Below are 10,603 nucleotides of genomic sequence, written 5' to 3'. Positions count from 1 at the left end.
CACATGGGAGGTGCCACATCAGCCGCAGAGCGGGCGAGGACCCAGGCTGGGCATCCCGCAGCTGGGGCATCCCTCTCCTTACCAATACCCTTTTATTTTTCACGGGTTCGTAACTCGCATCCTCCCAGGTGCATGGTGGGGGGAGGTGGCGAGGAGTAGCTGTGCTGGAGGGCGCAGGGAAGCCCGGCGCGGGGAGCGGGCGGCAGCGGCAGCAGCAGCAGCTCTCGGCATCGCTCTGACATCTAGCGGTAAAAGTATTCTTGCAGCCTTCTGGGGGGTGAAGATTTTGGCTGGGTCTCCCCGCCCTTCCCTGCCCAGCAGCCAGCCTGCAAGGACCAGGCTGTCACGGGGAAAGGCTGGTGCCTCCCAGGTGTGCTCTGCCCCAGAAGCTGAGTGGGTCTCCCTAGGGCTGAGGGGGTGGGGGTCTGGGGATGGTGCTGTGCAGAAAAGCTCCCCAGCACCTCCTCTGTGCGGTCCATGTAGAGCTGCCGACCCAGGATTGCCTTCCTCCTGCCCTCAGATGGAGGGTGCGGAGCCGCTGCTGGGGCTCTGGGGGATGCTGGGTCACGGTGACAGCTGCCCCATGGCTGAGCATCACCTCACAAGAGCAAATTCCTTCTGCTTGGCCTCCTTGAACCCCTCAGCGGTGGGTGTCGGGCACCTGGGCACTGTGGAGGGTTGGGGTTGACTCTGCTTCCCCACATCCACCTAATCCACACCACGAGCTGAAAAAATGGTCGTGTGATGTGCCGAGGGGCTTGGGGCCGAGTCCCGCAGGGCAGCTGGACCGGGTGCAGATTTGAGACTGAAAGCAGAGAGCAGGGGCCAGGGGTGGGGGGAGCATAGTTAGGTGGAGCTTGACAAGTTTTAAGATGCAAATGTGGGTCAGAAATTGAAAAGATACGGTCACTAGGCACGTCCGCTCATGCAGAGACGCTCTTGAGTCTCACACAAAGGTTGTTCTAAGGCAGCAGCTCCATTCTGCCCAGGCTTCGGAAAATCCTTCCCAGGACTGGGAAAAGGGCTTTTGTGTAATCTCATAGCTCAACTGGTGATGTCATCTCCATGCAAAAGGGTGAGAGTTAAACAGGGTCCCCGGTGGGTACGTGTCGGCGGGGTGACCCCTTGACCTTCAGCAATTCAGCGGGAGCACAGCATCTGTAAGGCCAGACTTGGCTCAGGCTCCAGATACCTGCAGCATTGTGTGGCTGAGGCCACCGTGAGAATGGGTGGGGGGAGAGGGGGAAGTAAACTTGCTTAAAAGCTGAACCAGAAAGATACTGCTGTAGCTCAGCAGAGAAAACACAGGTAAATGTAACAGAAGCAGGTATTACGATGAACCTTCAGAAATCGGGGTTTGCAAATGAGTCCTACAGGTTCTGAAGGCCGTGGTGCTGCCGGCAGGCACATCGCTGGATGCAGGATTGGGGAATGAATACCCTTAATAACCCAACATCTTTCATGGTGCATGTCACTTTGGGTGGAAAGGACAAATAAAATATTGTCCACAACTTCTATGAACAGTGGACTTGTTATTTTATGCAATCAATTTTCTTTGTCTTCACAGTGATATCAATACTTTGGGGGATGGGGGAGTGGGAGGGCTGTCTCTGGTAAGATAGGACACAAACTCAAACCGGGGGAGAGCTGATTTGGGCCCTTTTAAGCTAGTGAGGGTCAGCAAGGAGTCTTGTTAGAGCACAAACCCACATAATCTTCTTGGAAATCCTGACCATATTGTCTGAAAAGTCTTGTTCCGCACAGACTAGTGACCAGCGTGTGAGTGGTTGGGCTTGTCCATACGTGGGTCTATCAGTACAACCCAGAGAATGCGTCTATTTTGGCCTTTCTAGCTCAGTTGCATAAGACTCTACCCACAACAAGCCTGGTTAATAAATTTGAGAAGGTTGACTGAGCAATTGTCAAGTCCTCAGTGCTTCCAGGCAGGCCTGGATATGTGCCACGTGGACCAGAAAGTCCTCCAAGGAGCTGTGGGCTTGTCTGGAATGTCACAAAAAGCCCTCATTGTTCTGCCTTTCAGTGTGGTTTGAAAATGAAACGCCATGTTCTCCGTTTGAAGTTCACTCTCAGCCTACTGGCCCCTGACTTCTTATATAGAAACTATAATAATTGTGAAGAGGTGTTTTTGTTGGTTTGTTTGCTGCCTGCACTTGATCTATTGGATCGCTGTCGGATCGCTGGCAGTAGAAAAACCTTGTGTGAGCCATGATAGAGCTGTCAGCATTGGGTGATGCACTTCAGGTAAATTATCCCTGGATGAGCATCACAGGGGACCTACAGGTGTGTTGGGAAATGACATGTGGCCTCTAAATGACACGTGACCATGCTCCCAAGGTCAGGAAGGGCCAAAGGAATTTAGGTGTTTCTAAATTTGGGAGTCCTGGTCACAAAACTCCAAAATGTTAAACTGAAAACAAAAATGCAGCTGATCAGCCAGTGAAGGCAAGAGACCACATTGCATAGTCTCTGCTTAATTTTTGTAGTATCTGTTGTTTCTGAATCTGTGAGTTTTATGTTGTTTACTCTGAATAGTGATGCATTTTTTATTGCTATTAGCTATTAAAATGACACATTAATTGTTTCTGCAATTAAAAATGTGTTCAGCTCTCCTCCGTGCCAGCATTTGTGACATTCAGAAGTCATAAACATCAAATACTCCATCACTTTTGCTGTAAACATGTCCTAGAAAAGTCATTTCATACCGAAGCCAGACTAAGAAACGCACCACAGCAGCATTTTAGAAGTTCTCTCACGAGGCTTAAAGGACATTAAAACTCTTCCCTTGACCCTTCCCACCAGGTGGATACTTTGATTAGTAAACTTAGCCACCAGCTAGACATCAGAGATCATTGGAGTAATGATCTGTGACACATAATACTCAAAAAGTTAGCAGACAAATGCTGGTGGAGGCTGCGTGCTGTGAAGTCTCAAGGACTGTCATCATTTCAGGCGTTCGAGCTTCGAATGTTTTGAGCCCGTCTCTGTCTGGTAGGCTACACGCAATAGCAAACTGCAGGCTTGACCTTGAAGTTATTGGTTGGCTTTTTGTGGTCTTTGAGATGCCAGATGAGGAGAGCGTAGCGTTTCTCCTCTCTGCCTACCCTCGTCCTGTATGTGAGCTCCTGTTGACACTTGATGTGAGGAAAGGCTGATGTTTGTGTTTGTGCTGCAGGGAATGACCATCCGTCCTCTCGTTGACTTGTTGGCTGTCAAGAGGAAAAGAGAGAGTGCTCCCACAGTGGGAGAGCAGATCCATATTCGGGTAAGTGATGCATCCATCAACACGCAGCCAGAGCATTCCAATATACCTTGCTGATAGCAATATGGGCCTTCTGAAATGTGGTGTGCCTCCAGGGACTCCGCAGTTGTACCTGAACCCTCTGCAAGTCCGTCCCTTTCCGGGTTTGGAGCCCTATGCAGCTTCCTAACCGTGGGTAATTATTTGCATTGGAATAGCAGCCACTGGCTCAATCAGGTTGCTGTTGCACTTGGGGGTGCACAAACATGACAGGAAAAGATAATCACTCAACCAGAAGTTGATACTTGAACCCAGAAGTTGATACTCAAACCTAACACCAAATATTCCGCTTCTCTGCAACAGTTGAAAGGGGACGACTTGGTTGCTTTCAGCGCTGGGATCTTCCATGTGTTCATGGGTCACTTCACCACCATCAGTTGGACAGTTTTGCAAAAAAGATTTAGAAGAGGGAGGGTAAAGAAAACACTGCACTGGCAGGAACCCCAGATGTCACCACAACCCAACAGCGGCATTTAGTTCACCTTGCTCTCGCCATCCAAACGTTGGCCTTTCTAGTTACAGAGGACTTCCCCAGAGCGGGGGTCAGCTCCGTGAGAAAGCAGGGTGCTCTGCACGCCTAGCCGAGGCTTTGTATTGCTGGAGGGCAGCACGGCTGCATCCCGCCGCAGTGTTGGCGGTACGCTGAGGAACAAATCGGAGAGGCTTTGCACCAGGCCTCCATCCGTCTGAGACCTACAACCTGACAGGGAGCTGTGCCCGGGATTTTTAATGTGGTCATACCCTGCATCCAGTGTGAAATAATGTTTCTGAATCTAGTCGTTTGTGCCCAGTCACATTTCTCTAGGTATGGCTCCTTCAGGAGGAGTTTTGTTGTCTTTTTGGGTAGCTAGAAATAAAGACATTAGGTGTGAGGACATTTCTAAAAACTGTTTGGCATCCTCACAATGAGGTTGTATTACAGGGCATTGTCTGAGGTTAACAGAACAGTTCAGTAGGCTGAAGAGGCTTTTCCTATCACGAGCAGAGAATACTTTCTTCTTTTGTTAGTGCGTGAATAGTAAATCATCTCTGGGAATGTGTTTATTAGGAAATGGGAGCTGGAAATGGCTGTGTACCAATTAAGTTGAGAAGGTAACAATGCAGATAGTTGGAAACCAGGCGTGCGGAAGCCAGGAGCAGCTTTCTTCCTTCAATTTATTTCTCTTTGGATGGTGGGGACATTCTTGCTTGCAAGAGCAATTAGCGGGGGTGGGTGGGTCATTTGTCAGTCCTCAGACCGTACAGCTGCTAACAGCAAATGTGGGGACTCTAAACCTGGACCAGGCTGCAGAGCCGAGTGACCCACTCTGAAATTTTTCTGCCCCTGACTCCACAATTTTTTCTTTTTTCATTAGAGCTGGAGGAAGCTCCAGGGATATTGATACCTGAATGTGGAGGGGCGTGGACCTCACAGTAGAGCAGAGACCTCTCCCACTTTAGAGATGCCAGTAGGAGGTGAAACAATTTCGGAAATCATAGAGATTTAGATTCTAGGTGGAAAAAAACAATCTGAGATTTTTAATACAATTTTAAGCAATAATAATGTTTTTCTAGAAGGCAGGACGTGGCCAATGATTTCATTCAGTGAGAAGTGTCTGTGGAAAGGCAGTATTTATTATTCAAGTGGAAGCATCAGTTATACGTTATCTCCATCTATATCTTGAAGATACTGATCTCCTGAGACAAATTGTCCTCAAAACCCTCAATATGAGCATTTCCTGCTTATCAAGGCCCAGTGTGCAGGACACGCAAGCCATCAGCCATCCCGTGAGTATCGCAAAGAGCGGATCCACATCCCTCAGCGATTATTCTTTGCTCGCACAGACCTGAAAGCAAACAGCCAAACCCCTTACTGTACTCCAGAACCAAGGGATACGCATGGATGCCTGGATAGGGAATTAGCCCAACATCCCCTCTTCTTGTTTACCGGCGCTGTGTACCGAGCTGAAAGCATCCCCTGTTTTGTCTGCTGGCTTTTGATGTTTGCTGACTGAGTTCATCACGTATGCAATACATGCAACCGGTGTATAGCAAAATCCTCTCTTCTGTTTAGTTCTTGGATCATTTGCTGGCTGGCATTGAAGATATATCTGGACACTGGGGACAGTATTACTGGAAAGACAAGTAAGGATTTGCCAAAATACAACTGTGTACACGTGTAGAGAAAAATGAGGCTGGTTTACTATTCCCTGAGTTTCCACTGTGGGCAGCTCAGTTCATCCTCGTGGTACAGCCCAGGTGAGAAAGGGGCTGCTTTCCCTTGGCCAAGGTGAGACCACTTACCCCGCTTGCAGCTCACCTGAAAAAAAGTGAGTACTTTTCAGTACTTCACCTGAAAAAAAAAACCCCTTCCTCCTCTCCTATTGTTTGTGCCTTCTTGAGAACGAAATCTGCTGGAAACGAAAGGGCTATGCCCTCCTGCCTGTTTGGCCATGCGGGAGCTGAGGACCCCAGCCCAGCATGTGCATGATTAACATGAACAACATGAGCTTGTAGCACTTGGGGGGGCTTGTTGTGGATTGATGAATTGCAGATGATCTCTACAGATTTCTGCAGCAAAGTGCTCAGTTTTCATTAAGTGGTGGTAGTTTGTACACACAGGAGAACTAAAAAACAGCCCCCCCCTCACCACCACAAAAAAAATCACCCTCTTATAAAATATAAAAATAGGAATCTACCAGGTTTAATTCCTTGGCTGTGCAGACACAGATGCAGCTATCTTCATGGTAGCTGATAAATGCAGCTGACAGGGATTTTCTTAGGAATGCCACTGCTTGGAAGGGCCACTAGAGGGTATGGGAATCGCTGCTGCCGAGGAGGGTCCTGGCTTCTTGCGAGCAGGTTTATGAACAGGTAACGACAGCCAACCTTGAGCATCAGGATGTGATACCGGCTAGGTCTTCCTCAAATGCTGCACTGCATTTGAGCAGAAGGCGAGAGGAAATGGCTCAAGAGGGAATCTGGAAGTGTTTAAATCTGTTGTATCCCTCAAGGCTAATGGATGTACTTGTAGCACTTACAGTAGCGTTCACGGTAAATCTGGCACTTTGGGGAGTTTTTACTATATTGGCAAAGTTTTAATATCTTAGCTCATGTACTGTAGTGCAGAAATAACTAGGGACTGACCTCTTTGACCACTGATGTCTGGAAAGAAGGTGATGGAATACAGTAGGATATGGGGCAGTCATGGACTATGAACCTTCTGGCTTGCTCCCTTTGGTGCTGAGGAGTTGTGGGAGGAAGCTAAACCTGTTTTCTTTTGTTCTCAGATTAGAATATTTCAACAGCAAATACCTGCAGAAGATCCTGCTTCGAGAATACGACCAGCCAAAATCAAGTATCGTGCTTCTCTATGAAAAGCTGGAGCGGAAGCATGCCATTGAGCTGGCAGAAGCAGGGCAGCTGGGTCATGCCCCGTCTCACCCATCCTTGCTGTAAGTGCTCCCCTGCAGCCGTCCCCTTTCTGTCCCTCCTCCCCATCCTACAACTGGAGGGAACAGTTATGAAAAGCTTTTCCAGACTTCTCTGCATCCTCTGCTCTTCCCTGCCGGGCTATCCCATGGGGAGGAGTAACGTAGCTTGGAAAAATGCACTTGGTCGTGCCCAGTGGTGGTGGGATCCGAAAGGTCTGCTGTGAACACAGCTTTGGGGATGCGCCGCTTGTGCTGCTGTGCATCCTCTGAAATCAGACGTTCTGGTTTTCTTTGCAGCGACAACAACAGGACTGTCATAACAGACAAAAAATTGGAGGATACTCTGAATCCGGATGTCCTGGAAAATATACAGGAAATATTGGCAAGGAACCTGTACCGAATACGGAGAACGGTACGACTCTTCCCTCAATCTGTATTTTAGATGTCCAATAACAAAAGTTATCACAGTTATCCTAACAGCCTGAGCAGATGTTATGAATATTTACATAATTACTGATGATGTCTCTTTGTGAGCAGAGAATAGTTGGCTGTGTGAAGCCAGATCCAGTTTCCAAGTCAGTGGCACATTTCTGTTTGCAGCATGACAGCTTTTGAAAGGTTCACCCAGTCAGCCTATAATTTCATGAAGTATTTTAAGCATCAGTACCCAGAACCAGAAAGGAGAAAGGAGGAGCACATGGATCTTCAGGCATCAGGTTAGCAGATCCAGCAGTCGCAACAGCTCCTGGTTACGTACGGGGCAGAGCAGTGATGGGCTTATCCTCACATTCCAATTTTTTCCCATAGAGGAGAGCACAGTGAGCTGTGACCAGAAATTAATCTGCAGAGATTTTAAAGCCGCTCAGTGGTTTTGCTATGAAACTGGTACAACTGGTAAATAGCACAGAAACCACTTGCTGTTTACAGAATAACTCATGAATAATCTGTCTGAGGTTTTACACGGCACCTAGGACTGTGCATCGTAATTGCTGTTCACATGGTGATACATGGAGCCTTATCCTTAAAATCCACCTAAGCCTTTGTTTTACGGATTACGCACGAAATACTGAGTCCTTGGGGATGTGGGCAGCTCAGCACAGAGGGATCAACCATCCCCTCCTGTCCCCTTGCTGAGCCGAGAGAAATGACTAGATAAGGCTGAGAGGAAACCTGTAGAAATGGTGAATGGGATGAAGTTGAAGGCTACCTCCTGTTTGCACTTACTCCTGCCTCAATCCAGCCTCACCGCTTGTAGCGACAGACTTATCCCTGCTCCCACTGATGTTGGTGGGAGATTTAACTTTGGTTGGTTTATGGCTTTTGAAGCAGGTTTTATGGTTCCTGGTGATTGCATGATTTATATATGAAGGTGGGACTGATGTAAAATATTGGAGGGCTGGGCAGGGGCACTGAGGCTGAGGACACCTCAAGCAGAACAGCTGTGCTAGGCTGGTGTGTCACCTGGGCCAAGAGAGGTGTATCCCAATCCTGAGCTGCAGTGATCGCTTGGGCAACTTTGCAGAAAGAGGCAGCGTTTGGTGTCCCATTTTCCTTCTTCGGCTCCTTCCCTCCATCCCCCCTCTCATGCTTGAGTGGATCAGTGTCCCCATAACTAGGCAGGATGGTGACAGGGAGGTGAAGGGCCCTGGAAGATGCAGGCGCTGGTGAAGGGATGCTGCTGCGGAGGGCGGGAGGGTCCCACCTCCAACGGCGGTCTCTGTGGGGCAACGCGCAGGGGCCAGCGTACAACAGGCACACGCTTCCTGGAGAGACCGAGCCTGTGGAGCAAGCCAAGGAGATCCTGATCCTCCGGCACAAGAGCCTGCGAGTGGAAGTGAGCGGAGGTGACGCGGCCAGCTGCAGGAAGGAGGTAAGGGGGAGAGGGAAGGCTGGTATGTGCAGAGACTGCGTACGGGCTGCTCTCCCCTTGCAGGCATTAACAAGCGCTAGTAGTGTGGTTTATTACTGCTGGTGTTTCCTTTTAAAGACAAATCCTGTTGCTTTCAAAAAAAAAAAAAAAGCGTCTAAATCCTAAATTGCATTCCAGTGAGGAAATGCTGAACAAACCCAACCCAAGTCCTGACAAACAAATGAGCCATCCTGGGTGCAGTGCCGTTCCGTGCTTTGTGAACACAGGCTCCCATCCATGCTAGGAAAGTTATTTACTGAGCAAATGTTATTAATTGGGCTTCAGTCTGTTTTTCCCATGTTTCCTTTTCTGGGAGATTTCATCAAAGGTGGGAATTGGGTACACTCATTGTCAGCACTCCAGATGGACTGTAAATATTTGAAACTCTTTGGTGATTTTTTTTCCCCCTGAACTCTTTTGAAAGGACGGACACATTATTGTGAGCTTTTCTATTTATTCTGGAGGTGAGGTTTTTTGGTTTTAAAAGCAGCTACGGTTCTGGGCAGACTTGAAGAAAGTAAACTAGAGAGAAGTGTTGCATACTGCATTCCTGGGAGTCCAGATGTACTGCTGGCATGGCTCCACACTGGTTTATGAATTAAGGGAGGAACAAGGGAAATACAATGTCTGTGGCTGGTGAAGACTTTTGCTGACATCTCTGAAAATCAGTGGGAGAAACTGGGCAAATGTTTCCCCATGGAAAGATGAAATGGCCCAGGAATGGTGCACGGGGAGCAGGCTTGGTCTTTTCAATTCCTTCCATCCCGTGTAACTCTTAGTCTAGAGGGAATGCAATTAAGCGCCCCGCTCCCCCCAAGTATATTGCTCCCAACCCCCTAAGTCAGCAGTATCCCTACATTTCACTCACTTCCCCAGATCTTAGGTTTTGATGGATTGAGCTAGAGCACTGTCCGAGTGCAGACAGTGGTCTCTAATCCGGGCAGCAGGACTCCGTCACTGAGGAGAATGGAATGACCTTTTAAAAAGAAATAATTTATCTTCCTTTATTTAGATAGTATTTTCCACGACAGCACAAGAACTCGGGACTGCCGCAGGCTTTCTTCCACTCTGATTTCTTTGTTCAAATGCCAGTCATTGAAGAGCCCACCGAGAGCAGCAGTAACGCACCAAATGCTGCTGCTTCTCAGCCCTCCGTTCACAGAAAGGTGTTCCGGCTCTTGCAAACAACTTAAAAGATTTAATTTGATCATTTACATGCTGATTGGTACTTACAATTCAAAATAGATAGGCAAGAACATGGCATGTTCCTGTAGAACATTTGGTATAATTAAACTTCAAAAGAACAACATCAAACTAGGGCTGATTTTGAGCACGACGTTACATACTTTAAGGACATTTGATTGTTAACCCTTGTGCTCCCGCTTTCCCCTTCCCTGCGGCTCCCGTTAGGCACTGCAGTGCATTTGGTAGGAAATTTAGCACCTCTGGGAAGACCGTTCCTCCTGTCACTTTGCATGCTTACAGCTGGCCTTTCAGAGGACAGCATATTTTGGGGGAAACTGCAAAAGCAGTACAACCACTCTGTCTCTATACTGACTCACGGGTGATGGCTAACACCCTATGGGGTCAGTGAATGCTCCTATGGATTATGCAAAATGCCAATTGGATGCTTAATACTGCTGTCTCATAGGAGTCATTTGTTGGTGCTAATTACACCGCTCCAGCAGCTACCTTTGCTTGGTGCCAGTCAAGTGAAGCAGATGTAAATACTGAGAGCTGAGTCCAGCGACATCTGTAAGGTGACTCTAAGCCCAAGAAGCATCCCTCTGCACCCAGAAGGAAAAATCAGCCATGCTTCATGTGATCAGCAGCTTATCTGCTAATGTTTTAAAATAGCTGCCTCATTTTACTGCAAATAGTAATAAGGCGATACCCAAAAGCAATGGGATAATGTTCTACAAGAGCCCTGGAATACTGACATGGTGAATGCTGTTACTTCAC

At 48.0% G+C, this 10,603-nt stretch overlaps 1 protein-coding gene across 1 annotated transcript in view; it reads left to right on the top strand.

The window, feature by feature from the left end:
- LOC104515336 (sodium/hydrogen exchanger 2-like) overlaps positions 1–10,603 on the top strand; it is a gene marked incomplete at its 5' end in the record, with an annotated part of 25,232 nt that overhangs the window by 10,136 nt on the left and 4,493 nt on the right. Inside the window, 6 exon segments of the mRNA XM_010159269.1 lie at positions 3,194–3,283; positions 5,373–5,443; positions 6,589–6,753; positions 6,927–6,931; positions 7,056–7,144; positions 8,468–8,602. Coding sequence (XP_010157571.1) covers positions 3,194–3,283; positions 5,373–5,443; positions 6,589–6,753; positions 6,927–6,931; positions 7,056–7,144; positions 8,468–8,602 — 555 coding nt within the window.

This window comes from Eurypyga helias, unplaced genomic scaffold (assembly GCF_000690775.1).
Source record: "Eurypyga helias isolate BGI_N326 unplaced genomic scaffold, ASM69077v1 scaffold15849, whole genome shotgun sequence".
Lineage (NCBI taxonomy): Eukaryota > Metazoa > Chordata > Aves > Eurypygiformes > Eurypygidae > Eurypyga > Eurypyga helias.
Note: the sequence above shows the minus strand (reverse complement) of the source record. Positions and strands in the feature narration are given on the sequence as shown.